Here is a 15,252-nt window from a genome sequence, read left to right as displayed (position 1 = left end):
GGTGATGAAAAGGCTGCGGAAATCACCCCAGGTGACCTGTCCGCGCCTCCTGAAACAGATTGTTACCGCTTTGTTCCCTCACCACGAAAATAGGGGAAGGCAAATGTTTGTCCAGCTAAATGACGGCATAATACCGCCTGTAACTGTGGAGGAGCTGCGGGAAATATGTGGTAGGTTCGGTGACAACAAGGCCCCAGGTTTGGATGGCATCCCCAACCGAGCTTTGAAACTGGCAGTGAAGACTAGGCCCGACCTTTTCGCCAACACCTTCGAAGCGTGCCTAAAAGAAGGAATATTCCCTGCCCAGTGGAAAAAGCAAAAGTTGGTGTTGCTTCTGAAGCCTGGCAAGCCACCTGAAAACCCAGCGTCGTATCGTCCTATCTGCCTGTTGGATACAATAGGGAAGATGATGGAGAGAGTCATATATGACAGACTCCTGCCCATCGTCGAAGTCAGCAATGGTTTGCCGGAACGCCAGTTTGGTTTCCGACGCGCCCACTCTACGGTGGACGTAATTAACATGGTGGTAAATCTTGCAAAAGGTGCACTGATTTCTGGCGTCTGCTGTGCCGTGGTGGCGTTGGATGTGAAAAACGCATTCAACTCGGCCAACTGGAATGGAATTAAAGGGGCGTTGGCTGACATAGGTGTCGCCGGATACTTAGCTAATTTGGTAAAAAATTACCTCTCAGAGAGGACTCTCTGGTACGGGACGGATGAGGGTCCCAAAGAGTACATTGTCACGGCCGGAGTACCACAGGGATCGGTACTTGGTCCCCTGTTGTGGAATATCATGTATAATGGGGTGGTTGCTCTTCCCGTCCCAAAGGGGACTGCGATTGTCGGCTTTGTTGATGACCTAGCTGTGGTTGTCGCAGCAAAACACCCAGAAGATGTGGAGGTTTACGCAACGAAAACAGTGAGAGCAGTAAACTCCTGGCTAGAAAAGGCCGGGCTGACCTTGGCGGACGCGAAAACGGAAGCGGTCTTAATAACGAACCGCACAAAAAATAACACTGTGAAATGAAGGTCGGTGGACATACGGTCGTATCAAAGCCGACTATTAAATACCTGGGGGTAATAATTGAAACCAAATTGAGTTTTAGGGAACACCTAGAGTATGCATGCCAAAAGGCAGCCAGTGCCACCACGCCACTTGCAAAAATGTTACCAAATATTGGTGGACCGAAACATTGCCGGAGGTTGGTGCTAGCCGGAGTGGTGCGCTCCATCCTGCTCTACTCGTCGCCTGTGTGGGCAAAGGTACTTGCAAACTCTCAGAGACGGAAGCAGGTGAACTCGGATTACGGGCGGATGGCTTTGAGGGTTTACAGTGCTTTTAGAACCACATCAGATGAGGCAGTATTGGTGGTAGCAGGCATGATCTGGGTTGACACTCTGACTAAAGAAATGAGTGTCCTGTACAATGCAAGACATATGGAGGGGCATGCACAGCGTAGAAATGCGGCAAGGTCAGAGTAGCTTGATCTCTGGCAACGCAGATGGGACGAGTCTACGAAAGGTCGGTGGACGCACAGGCTCATTCCCAACATTTGGGTGTGGCCTGAGCGAAAACATGGGGAGACCAACTACCACATTACCCAGTTCCTCACGGGTCACGGTGGTTGCTACAGGCAGTATCTGCACCGCTTTGAGTTGGATGATTCTCCGAACTGTCCCAGATGCGATGGCATACCAGAGGATCCAGAGCATGTGATGTTTCAATGCCCACGATTTGCGATGGAGAGAAGGAGCTTAAACCAGATGCTGGGCAGGAGCTGGAGCCCGGAAAGCTTGGTTACTGAAATTCTGGAAAGCGGAAGTGACAGTAGGGAGGTTACATAACAAGGAGAAACAATAATTGCCAACACCATTGGGTGGAATCCACTCTTCTGAGATGGCGGACGGGTGGGTTGTCCCAAGAGAACTTGGTGCAATACAATAAAGGAGCGCAAGCTTCTCAGGAAATTGTAGGGGAGGGGGTGGGGGGTTCTAAAAAGCATTTCAGGTATCCGCGAATGATGGCACGTAGGGGTGGTTTACGTGTTATACTTTACCAAGAGGTAAATAGAAATGGGAGCTTTCGCACTATAAATCGATAATGACAAACTGAAGGCGCTGGAAAATATGAATTAGCCGGGCTGCTTGTGGTTTTTTCCGTCAACTTTTAAGGACATGGACCGGCGTCCGAAGAATCCGAGAGAAGATCTAAATGTGTTTTCAACATAACAAAGCCGCGATCCTTTGAACTTTTCCTGCATCATCCATACCAGCTTACCTATCTGAATATCAGAATAGTCAGCCCCTTAGAATGGTGTATTGCCAAAACTTTGATAGCATTTTTACACTATACTCTCAGAGTGCAATAAAAGTTTCAAGAGAAAAACTTACCCCTGGTATTTCCGTTGTCGTTGTTGTTGTCGTAGTTCTGCATATTCCATTATCCACTTCGCACTTTCGATTGTCGCTATTGAAATAATAGCCGTCCGGACACGTATGATTTATGATTGTGCCATTCACGCAAATACCATAATCTTGGCAATCTTCAGAAGGAATTAATTCACCATCCTCATATTCCCCGCATTTCAGTGGCTGTTCGAAGGGAGTTAAAAAGGAAAGGATTAAAATATATATAAATAAACCGGTTTGAAATATAAGCAGCATAAGTAGCAAGTTCTAGCCTGGATTATCCCAACTGCAAATATGCCGAGGACTGAACTGCAAGGATAAAACGAAAGCTGTTTTTGAACCAAAGAGAGTACTACCAAAGAAAGATAGGCAGCAGTTATCAGAGAGATTGGGGTCAAGCAGGGCACTGCAGGATAGACTGATGCGGAACATAGCTCCCTGAGGCCAACCTATCTCTCTCTAAGGATGAGCTGTCTCTCCTCTGGGACGGTGCGTGCCTTTTCAGGGGCAAGCCTCTCCAAGACCGTTAGTGAGTGGCGATAGCCACACCCTGTACGAGGTGACCCTACTATTAACAAAACGCTACGGATCCAGACTGGCGAGTCGAAAAACACCTCCCCTAATCCAGTGTGTCATGCGAACTGTGCTCATTGGATAGTTTGCAGTCGGGGGTAACTGACTGTATTCGAACGGAGCCTCACTGATACCTGGTCGCCTCAGTGAGTAAGTTAGACCTTACCGTGCTACGGGGGCTATGGCACGGCGGACCTCTTAACCCCCATACTCGTGGCAATCAAATGAGTACAAAACAAGAAAAGCAAACGAAAACCAAAAAAGCGGGGCCCCGTACCGCACCAACACTGGCTAATCAGGCGGAGGCACGTCTCCGAATTACTGAGAGCCAGGTGACTACACCCAAGAAGGGAGAAGTTGGGACGTCAAGCAATGGATCCAAGGGGAGCATTGGTATACTGCATGGACTACAGCCAACGAACACCACTGCTCAAAGAGCAGGGACCAGCAAAAGCACGTCTGAGATAAATATAACAGACGTCAGGAAGGAGACAGGTCTCAGTGGCGCCGGGGTTAAATGGTACCTGCGCTATCTGAAGGAAGGCCTGAAACCAGAAGAGGCCCTTAAGAAGGCTCAGGGCAGACCTAAGCCACCTCCACCGGAGCCGAGAAAGCGGGGAGCAGCAGAGATCAGCCCGCATGAAGGCAACGCTCCCAAAAAATCCAGACCTGAACCCACGGGAGGAGAAAACCCGGGCAGGTCAGGAGTGAAGGCAGGACCCAGGAAGCCCGGCATTAGCTAAGCTAGTGCGGTCAAGGGCATTCGATTGGCCATACTGCCAAAAAGGTTTCCCGAGCAAATACTCACTCGGGAGGAACAGGAAACCATTGAGGAACTTGTCGTCAAGCAGATGATCAAGGATTGGACGTCGAAACTGGTGTTCACCGGGATACGCTTTCAACCAGGCCTTATACTGGTGGACTGCGCGACGGAAGGCACCGCAGAATGGGTTAGAACCATAATTCCTAGATTGCCAGGCTGGGAAGGGGTGGAACTGTCAACATGTGCTGGGGATGATATACCAGGAGCCCACATGGTGACAGTTTTTCTGCCAAAGGCCGCGGCAATAGAAACAGAAGACCTTATGAGACTCCTAATTGCTCAGAATGAAGATCTCCATACTCGACTCGAGCAAGGTGGAGGGCAAAGGTAAACTCTTCACGATCGGGGTAGATAACCGATCCCTGGAGGCAATTAAACGTCGGAGTTGTCATATCAACCGATTTGGCAACATACCCGTGCATGTGCACAAGGAAAAGCCAAGGAAAGAGACCTCGGAGGGGGCATCGGGTGAAAAACTTACCGAGGTCCCTGAAGAAGTCGCGGAAGCCATAGAGGCGGAAAGAACTGGATCAACCAGGGAAATAAACCTGCTGCCCCTGAAGAGCAGAAGCTGGACGACCTAGACCTAGGACTCCTAGGGCTCAGGGTGGACAGCGACGCGCAGGAAAGCGCCATGTCGGAGGAGGAGGGTGACACTCCGACGGTGGAGAAGAGCTCCAAACAATAACGGAGCAATGGCCAGCACTAAGATAGCCCATATAAACCTCCACCATGCGAGAGCTGCATCTGCAGTGATTGCAAGGGCAAATTCCAAGGAGAACATTGGAATAGTGCTGGCTCAGGAGCCCTGGGTGTACCGGGGGCAGATTCGTGGTGGGCAAGGAGGAGGCATGCAGGTAATTTGGGACTCCTCTTGTGAAAAACCAAGAGCTTGCATAATTATGGGCAGTGGGAACTTTTAAACCAATGAAAAAGAAGAAGATTTACGGCCCGAATCAACCATCATCTCCAAAAAAGGGGATATGATTTACGCCGATATCCTTAGGAAGATCAAATCCGATCCTGAGCTGATGGACCTTGGAGAAAACGTCAGCCGAATCAGACGCTCCCAGAAAGGAGACTTGATGCTGCTGGAGCTGAAGAAGTCTCCGGGCAAAACGGTGGAAAATTTCCTCGGCAAGGTGGAGAAGTCCTTAGGAGAAGAAGCTCAAGTATGGGCCAAAAGCAGGAGATTGTCATAGAATGTAAGGACATTGAGGAAATCACGAGCAAGGAGGATATCCGTGATGCCTTAGAAAAGCAGTTCGGACCACTTGGCTTGCAAGATTCCGCAATCAGGGGACTGAGGAAGGCATACGGAGGCACGCAAATGGCAACCATAAACTTACCAGCTGAAGCAGCGTCCAAACTGCTGGCGGCTGGGAAAGTAAAAATAGGTTGGGTCGTTTGCCGACTCAGGGAGCAGGTGTCCTTTAAGCGCTGCTTTAGATGCGACCTCCATATATTAAGGGTGTGATCTGACATATGTGAGTACCACATTGGCGAGGAGAATGACATGGTTTGTCAGTGAGCATTATAGTCACAGCGACCACCAGGCGATTTTCCTCCAGATCAAATATGGGCCTTGCGTCGATGCGTATTCCCGTGAGGCTGGAAACTGGGGCTGGTCCGTGAAAGGGCTTGAGGAGGATGCATTCATAGAGATGCTATTGGGAGGCCAAAGTCCCGGTGGTGCGGCTACGGAAAAGGTAGAGCAAATGGTGGGACGCATAACGAGAGCATGCGACGCTACTATGCCGAGGCGACGAGTTCTCGCAAAAGGTGCTCAAACTATTGGTGGAATGAAGAGATCGCGGTGTTACGGGATGCATGTTTTCGTGCTAGAAGGATCTGCCAACGATCTAGAGCAAGACCAGACTTCGACGAGAAACGGCTAGCATACGTGAACCTTCGAGGTAGGCTTAAGCAGGCTGTACGGACCAGCAAGCGAGAATGCTTCAAGGAGCTTTGCACAGAGGTAGAGCAAAACCTCTGGGGAACAGCGTACAGGATAGTTATGAAGAAGATGAGAGGGCGAACACCACAATTGACCTGCCCGCATCTTCTGCTCGATATCGTGACGGCGCTCTTTCCCCTGTATAAAGGGGAGCGCAAACAACACAAGCGAGCACTGGACGTCTACACCATACCTGTGGTAACTGAGGAGGAACTTACGCAAATTTGCCGGAGAATTGGTGACAACAAAGCACCCGGTCTGGATGCTGTTCCCAATAGAGCCCTTAAACTCGCTTTTAAGACCAGACCCGACTGGGTTGTCAGCGTGTTTGAAACATGCATGATAGGAGGAGTTTTCCCCGACCGGTGGAAGAGGCAAAAACTAGTTTTGCTCCCGCGTTCAATTCCGCAAGTTGCGAGTGGATAAAAAGTTCACTGGCTAAAACGGGTGTCCCTAGTTACTTGACTAAGCTCCTCAACAGTTACCTTTCGGAGAGGACACTGTGGTACGACACGGATGAGGGGTCCAAGCAGTACACCGTCACCGCAGGAGTACCACAGGGTTCAGTGTTGGGTCCTCTCCTGTGGAACGTCATGTACAATGGGGTCCTTGTCCTTCCAGTGCCAAAGGAGGCCACGATAATCGGTTTCGCAGATGATCTAGCTGTGCTTGTCATCGCGAAAGAACCTGAAGACGTTGAAATGTACGCTAACGAAACCATTAGCGCCATAAAAGCGTGGCTGGATATGGTTCAGCTTGACCTTGCGGAACAAAAGACGGAGGCGGTCTTGATTACCAATCGTAGGAAGAGGCGGCAAGGCGAGAGTCGCTGGAGAAGTGGCAGACCCGGTGGGATGACTCGCAGAGGGGTCGCTGGACCCACACTTTGATTCCCCGTATTGAGGAGTGGATCCAGCGACGACACAGTGAGATTAACTACCATCTGACGCAATTCCTGTCAGGACATGGCGGTTACAGGAAGTACCTGCACAAATTCAGGCTGGATGATGATCCCTTGTGTCCTGAATGTGGTTGCACACCTGAGGACCTTTTAATTCAGAGGGGATGGAGGCTCTTTACGAGCAATTGAATGGAGTTCATGACAGGCTTCCTGAAGTCCATGGACGGATTGCCAAAGCTGACACTGTGATTATGATCCGAATGCCAAGGTGGACTCTAAAAAACATTATTTGGACTTCGGAGAAACGCGGCTTTGGAAAGAGGGAGACCCTGAAAACTAACGAAATGAAAACAAATCATATACTTACTTTACATAGCCCTATCTCACACGTTCCAGAATCCTTTTCGAAATGATATCCTGGTGGGCAAGTTTTGTTTATAAGTCGTCCATCACAGCAAATGCTGTAGGCTTCACAGTCAGTCTCATTCGCGATGAAACTACCGCTCTCATATATTCCACACTTAGCCTGCAGGATTAATTTTTTCAATTGATTCAAGTTTAACACTATTTCCTGATGAGGTGCATACCAATTCAGGTACAGGAGTCGTGGTAGTTTGGCTGGTACAATCTCCAATGACACATATTTCAAGGTCTTGGTCATAATGGTAACCTTCTGGACACGATATTGTTACAAACTCTCCATTGCAGCAAAGACGGAATGCTGTGCAGTCGGTTTCATCTGGGCTGAAGGAGCCATCCTCATGTTCGCCACAAGGTCTCTGAAAGTGAATGAACAAAAAACCTGAACCAAAGTTCATCATTGGAATTCTAGTTTACATACCGGTGTTGGCGTTATTACAGGCGGACGACATATGCAGACTCCTACTTCAGTTTCACTTTCAATGACATTTTCACACTCATGAGTTATAAGATCGCCATCTTCACAGAGTAGGTAAAGTGTACAGTTGTCAGGATGCGGGGCTTTTTGTCCATTTCCAATTTCTCCACAGTCGCGCTAAATGAAAGGATAATCAGGTACTATATTGATCTGCGCAAACAACTATTAAAAAATAGACTATACTCTGAAGATAAATGGAAGGTGCTAAGGGTCAGTATTAGCAGGATTCGCCAACCCGAATCGAGCGTAAGGACACGGAGGACCTGAGCTGCTAGCGAATATGCAAAGAAACCTTTCTAGGAGACACTTTTATGGAGTATCTCATGCCTTCATGACCAATGCTACAAAATATTTGGAGAAGGAAGTGTCCTTTAGCGTATGAATCCTTTGACTAGAAGGACGCCTAGCGCCTACTAAGTTTTCTTGTCGATAGAACAACTCCCCATTGTGCCTCGAGACAGTTGTTTTGCAGGCTGATGATTTGCAAACGGACGATCCCAGCTAGTGCAAACCTGTCTACTTCGGAGGAGTCAGTCAATCCTCTGTTGCTTCAACTGCTCCAAATAGCAGCGACGAAAACAGGAGCATCCAATGAACCCGTTACCAACGGAGAGTGATTCCGAACCGGTCGTTCTTCGAAATGGACCCCAATTACGCGGGCTTACCTTCATTAGATTCGCAAAAACCTGTGACAGCCACAGGCAGAAACTTACTTACTATTGCATCTTGAGCACTAGGAACTCTGGTTTCCCCCATTACCCCAACTTACATACCTGAATGCCAGAACAAAGTCCTCTTGAATATTGTCTTGCCAAAATTTTTGGTAATTCTCACAATACAATATCAGTGAACAGTAAAATTCTGGAGACCAAAACTTACCCCTGGTATCTCCGTTGTCGTTGTTGTTGTGGTAGTCCTGCATTCACCATTATCCACGATGCACTGGAGGGTTTCGCTATTGAAATAATAACCATCCTCACAGGTCTCGTTTATTAGTGTACCATTGACACAAACACTGTAATCCTTGCAATCTATTCCGGGAACTAATTCTCCATCCTTGATGTCTCCGCAGTCCAATGGCTATGGAAAAGAAGTTGAAAGTAAGAAAAGATTAAATTGAGTAAAGGAGTTGCAATTGGACTGAAAAGGGATAAAACAAAGCATGGGGATTGAACCCCGACTTTTCATTATTCCAATCAACGGCGCAACAATCAGTATTACTGGCTCTACACCCCTAATCCAACGGCCCCCATGCGACGAGTTACAGTCCACCGAGCCTCCGATCCTGTCTCGCTCCATCGCGCCTACGACGGGACAATATCCGCAGCCTCCTCAGCAAGTTTTGAATCGGAACACAGCCGCCCCACTTTCTGACATCGTTCCTGTCGCCAACGAAGCTCCGCTTCCCGCTACCGTCATATATCCTGGCACTTCATCCATCCATACCAGTGGCCCCAAGTTAAAGGTGGCGTCCCCACCTAAACAGCTCTTCATCTCCAGGCTAGCTTTCACAACATCTACGGACGATGTTCTGGAGTATATAAGGAGCAAAGTTGGTTTACTCTCTCCTCTGCCCTGCATTAAACTCACAAAAGACGACAACACCGACCGGGTCATTGCATCTTTCAAGGTTACTTATCCACACGAAGTTGATGTCCTCGGCAACCCTTCTTTCTGGCCTGAAGGTGTATTCATAAAGCCGTATAAGCGCCCCAATTCACGGGTAAATTTCAGGGCAACCCGCCTGCCTCGCCGAGCTATATAACTGAATCCATGTTCACTGTCCGGCTGTTTTATCAGAACGTCAGGGGTTTAAGAACCAAGCTGGGGGCCTTCAATTTATCCGCACTGACTCAGCAACACCATGCCATCTGTATCTCCGAAACCTGGCTAGACGATGCCATATTATACTCCGAGCTCCCCGAAGGGTACTCCACTTTCCGTTGTGACAGGGACCGGGACCGGGACTCCTCTCCCATTCTTCCCTCCCGCTTTCTTCCTTTATGTATACTTGCTCTGCGCTGAATTTCAATACCACCAAAAATTCCTTGGGCCGCACTCTCGATCTCTTCCTTTCCAACCTACCCGAGCGCCACCTCTCTTTATTTCCTGGCACATCCCCGTATGTAAAAACCGACGCTCACCATCCCGCGGTTGAATTTGAAGCGGAGCTCTCTCGTTCAAAACCCAAAACCAAACGTAAACCCGCTAAGTTCAACTTCCGCAAAGCCAATTTTGACGGTCTGAACTCAGCTTTAGCGTCTTTCAACTGGGTACATATATTAAGTAATTCATCGTGTGATCAAGCTCTTAACACCGTCTACAATATCCTCTCTGATCTCCTCTCCTGTTATGTCCCTTCTTCCCCTCCCTGCCTACGTTCTTACCCAACTTGGTTCACAACGGAACTTCATATTAACATTCGCTTGAAACATACACTGAGGAAGAAGTTTCGGGCTTCTAAAAATGACGCCGACCTTGCTCACTTTAAAGCTATACGATCTACTGTGAAGTCAATGGTCAGAAAAGCGCATAAAAGGAACCTATTGAGCGTCGAGGCCGCCCTTGCCCGCGGTAACTTAAAACCCTTTTGGTCTCACGCTCGCAACTCTCGTAATCCAACTCAATCTGTCCCTTCTTCTATCAGCTTCGCTGACTCCACTGCCAGCTCCCCACAACAATCCTGCGACCTTCTCTGCACCTACTTCTCTTCAGTGTTTTCTCCCTCGAGCCCTTCACCCTCTACACCTTTCATAACCACAGACTCCTCCGAATCACTAGCCATTCCTCTCCTTACGCCTTCCTTGGTTGAGTTCCTCATTGGTATCCTTGACCCAATGTCGGACCTGGCCCCGATGGGCTTCCTAATCTCTTCCTCCTTAACTGTAGAAAACACATTTCCCTCCCCCTGTGTATAATCTACAACAAAAGTCTAGATGAATGCTACTTTCCCCGTTTCTGGAAAGAGGCCCTTATCATTCCTATCCTCAAGAGCGGAGACCCTTCCCTTGCTGTGAACTACCGCCCCATTTCCCTTCTCTCCTCTTGCTCCAAAATCCTAGAAAGATACGTCAACGACTGGTTGACCGCGCACTTCGGTCACCTCATTTTCAAAGAGCAGCATGGTTTCGTGAAACATAGATCAACGGCTTCAAATCTTCTGGTCTTTACCAACTTTGTTGCTAAACACTTGAATTCACGACAGGAGGTACATGCTGTTTATACTGATTTCTTCAAAGCCTTAGACACCGTTGACCATAACATTCTCTTCTCTAAACTTTCTTCGCTAGACTTCACTCCCTCAGTCATCTCCTGGCTTTCCTCCTATCTCTCATACCGTTCCTGCAAAGTTTCTTTTCATGGTCACTCATCTGGTTCCTTTTCTCCTTCCTCTGGTGTTCCCCAAGGGTCTATACTTGGCCCCCTACTCTTCCTTTTTTTTATCAATGACCTCGCCTCCATCCTCACCTGTCCGTATTTGCTTTACGCAGACGACCTCAAATTGTTTGCCTCTGTTTCGTCTCCATTGGACTGTGCCCTCTTACAATCCAACTTTGATAATTTAGCCCGTTGGTGTTCGGTCAACAAGCTAACGCTGAATGTCAACAAATGCCACTGGATGCGCTATTCCCTGAAACCCTTACCCATCATCCTTTTCCTATTCTCTCAGTGGTCAACCCCTTTCACTACTGACCTCCTTCAAAGACCTGGGTGTAATATTCGACGATAAACTTCGTTTCAATTCGCATTTCGTTGACATTGTCAATAGAGCTTCCAAAATGTTTTATCCTACGTTCCTCGTCCGACTTTACCTCAATCCAGCCCTCCTTAACACTCTTCAATTCCCTTGTCAAAATATCCTTGAATATTGCTGTGTAGTCTGGTCCCCCTACCGCATCCGTGACGGCCGCGCTCTTGAAGCTGTACAACGCAAATTCACCCGGACCCTCTTTTACAAAAAGAACCTTCCACGGGTTGATTATCCGTCACGACTCCGCACCCTCAATCTCCCCTCCCTACAGCAACGCCGTATTTTCCTTGATATGTGTACTCTTTTCAAACTCTGCAATGGTCTGATGGGCTGCTCCGCCAACTCGGATATTACTCTCCGTATCGCTTCGTCTCATAACACACGTAATGCGGACATTTTTGATGTACCCTTCGCCGAGCTCGAGATTTACTTTCACTCTTCGATCCCGAGGTTTTGCCGGTGCTACAATGCCCTACAGCTTGGTTCCTTTGACTTTATGTCCCTCTCTAGCTTTAAGCGCAAAATATGCCATTTACTTGCTCCTCCCTCTGAGGACAATATGTAATAAGAAATTTGCTTTCTGTGTATTGTCCTCATTAAATAAATAAATAAATAAATAAATAAATAGATAAATAAATAAATAAATAAATAAATCTGGTCTAGGCCTGCCTTAGTAAGGAACTCCAGACGTTCCGATTTTGTGCCGAGGTCCACCAATTCGGTATCCCTAAAACCTGTTTGGAGTCCTGACTTATGATATCTTTCCATCTCAAGCAAGGACTTTCCGGGCTGGATCATCCTCCTCCATACGGATTTTGTCCGAAACGAGTATGGTCGTTGTATCGCTCATGGATTTCGTCGTTAAGTAAGCTAAGGAATCCTCTATCCTCATGTAGGGGATCTAAAATTCTTTCGAGGATTTTTCTCTTGAACGAACCCAAGAGTTCGCAATTTTTCTTGGTAAGAACCCTGGTCTCCGAGAAATACATACGAATTGGCCAGATCATAGTCTTGTACAGGAATCCCCGTAGGTCTACCAAAAAATGCGTCAATTTATGATCTACCACCCACCAGCCAACGTTCATTAGATTCGCAAAAACCTATAACAGCCACAGACAGAAACTTAGTGACTTGCATCTTGAGCACTAGGAACTCTGGTGTCCCCCATCACCCCAACTTACCTTCCTGAATACCAGAACAGAGTCCCCTTGAATATTGCCTTGCCAAAATTTTGGTAATTCTCACAATACGATATCAGTGACTAGTAAAATTCTAGAGATGAAAACTTACCCCTGGTGTCTCCGTTGTCGTTGTTGTTGTGGTAGTCCTGCATTCACCATTATCCACGACACACTCGAGGGTTCCGCTATTGAAATAATAACCATCCTGACAGGTCTCGCTTATTAGTGTACCATTGCGGCAAACACTGTAATCTTTGCAATCTTCTCCAGGAACTACTTCCCCATCCTTGATGTCTCCGCAGTTCAATGGCTGTGCGAAAGAAGTTAAAAATGAGAAAAGATTAGAATGAGCAAAGGGGTTGGGATTGGACCGGGAAAAGTTTAGGTAATGAATGTCGCTTGAGACGACAGGACGGAAGTTCTTTGACCTGGCCTTAACTTAAGTGATCCCGTTTTTGTTGGAGTTAATATTTGCTAGGAGAAAGCCTGTGCAGGAACTATTGATGCTCTCGAACTGCGACCTTCTATAATGAAACTTCAATGCTCCACATCCCCCTCCAGCTTCGAACTGAACAACACACCCCCAAAACTCGAAGGGAGAACATGTAATACCACCGAAGTGACCTATGTATATGGGGACCTATGCAAATGCAGCACCCAGTAAAAATAGAGAACTCCACTCAGTGGAAGGATGAGAATCGGTGACAGCAAAGAAAAGGGGGACATGAGATGTGAACTCGGTGATCATCATATCCGAACAAGCTGAAGGTCGAAGGCTGACATTCCCTAGATTGTGAAGACAGATCCAGAACATAGTAATAATGGAAAAAATATAAGCCAGAAAACACGGGTGAACCGCGATTTAGTTCTGCCCGAGCCTCTGGGCGAATTCGTGCCAGAGTTTCTGGGCGAATCGCTGTGGTTACCACGCCTCTCGCCCCACGTCCGCACCATCGTAGCCGCTAACGACCAAGATGACCTGGACAGGTTGACTATCGTCGCAGATCGCGTCGCCAGCATCTCCGTGCCAAACGCTATATCGATCATTGAGAACAACGCTAGCTCGCAGCTATCCGATCCCGAGATCGAATCCATCGCAAAGTAGGTTGAAGAGCTGCGGTTGGAACTAAGCAGCATCAGCGTGCGGTTTCGCCCGGGCAGCTCATCAAATTATAACACGTGCGGCTCCTCCCTAGTAAATACGGAGGCAGATGTTTCCGTCGTTCCAGCGTCCTTCGCACATAATGCCCAGAAGGCGTTTCGTACAATTTGTTTGCAGCCAACGGAACCTCCATCAAAACATGTGTTACTAAAATCCACACCCTTTCACTAGGCCTTACGCGTCCATTCCGCTGGAAGTTTTGCACGGCCAAGGTGTCGCACTTTATCCTTGGTGCCGATTTTTTAAAGCATTTTCGACTACTTGTCGACATAGGGAACCGGAAATTCTTGGACCCTGCCACACAGGCCTCCGTATTTGGTAAGGTTAGTCAATATGCCCATCAGACTGTATCGACTGTCAACAGGAAATCCTCGTACTCGATGTTATTGAAGAATTTCCCAGGGCTTACGAACCCTGCGTTAAGCACACCTACCCCTAATCACGGCACACGACACTGCGTCACGACCGTCGGCCCATCGGTATCAGATCGTCCTCGTAGGCTGAACCCTGAAAAGTTGAAAGTTGCGAAAGAGGAGTTCTAGTTCATGATAAGCAAAAGTTACTGCCGACCCTCCAAAAATCCCTGGGCAAGCCCCTTATACCTTGCTCCAAAGAAAGACGGTTCCTGGCGCCAGACAAGACCGTCATCGCGTGGACGCCAGGAACCGAGCATGCGTTTGAAGATGCAGAAAAAGCCTAGCCGACGCCATACTACTCGTGCATTTCCAGGCCAACGCCCCCTTTAGGCTTAATACCGACGTCTCCGATGTCGCAGTCGGCGCAGTCCTGGAGCAACAACAAAATAAGCAGCGGGTCCCATTAGCTTTTTTTAAACGAAGCTCTCCACCCCGAAGGCGAAATACAGCGTCCGTCACTTCCGTCATTATCTAGAGAGTTCCGAATTCTTTGTGTTAACAGATTATAAGTCGCTGACATATGCGTTTACTCAGTTAACTGACAAAGCTTCGCCGCGACAACTGCGACAGCTGAGCTACATATCTCAGTTTACAACGGACTATCGGTCCATTCCTGGCTCAAGCAACAAAGTGGCAGATGCACTCTCCCGTATCGAAACCATCGAAATGCCTGCCTTCATCAGCGGAGACGGGCTGTCCTATGAGAAATCCCAGTACACGGAACAACAGAACCTGCTTCGTGAAAGCACCACATCCCTGAAGCTGATAGGCAAACACTGCGGTTCAGACAAGGAGACCATCTGCGATGTATCTCTTGGTTGTTTAGGCCCCTTCGTCCCCCCATCGTTACGTTGGAAAATATTCGACGTCTTCCATCTACCGGCGCATCCAACCGGCCGTTCTACGTGCAAAACCATCGCAAAGAAGTTCGTGGGAATTGGAATGAAAAGAGACGTTCGAATTTGGGCCCGCACTTGAATATCATGCCAGCGGTCGAAGATCTCTCGCCACCAAACGAATTCGCTCTAGACGTTTCCGGTACCCAATGAGCGTTTTCAGCACGTCCATCTAGACATCGTAGGACCCTTGACTGTTTCACAAGGTTTAAGGTATTGCTTGACTGTAATCGACCGGTTCTCCAGTACCGACGACCTACCGAAATCAACAGAGAACCTTCGTAG

At 48.1% G+C, this 15,252-nt stretch overlaps 1 protein-coding gene across 1 annotated transcript in view; it reads right to left on the bottom strand.

The window, feature by feature from the left end:
• Positions 1-15,252, bottom strand: part of LOC119647588 (fibrillin-3-like) — a 61,684-nt gene that overhangs the window by 27,840 nt on the left and 18,592 nt on the right. Inside the window, exons 9-14 of the mRNA XM_038048597.1 lie at positions 12,603-12,803; positions 8,441-8,641; positions 7,505-7,678; positions 7,251-7,442; positions 7,031-7,189; positions 2,392-2,592 (exon numbers count right to left, since the gene is read on the bottom strand). Of these exons, the coding sequence (XP_037904525.1) occupies positions 2,392-2,592; positions 7,031-7,189; positions 7,251-7,442; positions 7,505-7,678; positions 8,441-8,641; positions 12,603-12,803 (1,128 nt within the window). The remainder of the gene's footprint in view (positions 1-2,391; positions 2,593-7,030; positions 7,190-7,250; positions 7,443-7,504; positions 7,679-8,440; positions 8,642-12,602; positions 12,804-15,252) is intronic.

This window comes from Hermetia illucens, chromosome 2 (genome assembly GCF_905115235.1).
Source record: "Hermetia illucens chromosome 2, iHerIll2.2.curated.20191125, whole genome shotgun sequence".
NCBI classification, from domain to species: Eukaryota; Metazoa; Arthropoda; class Insecta; order Diptera; family Stratiomyidae; genus Hermetia; species Hermetia illucens.
Note: the sequence above shows the minus strand (reverse complement) of the source record. Positions and strands in the feature narration are given on the sequence as shown.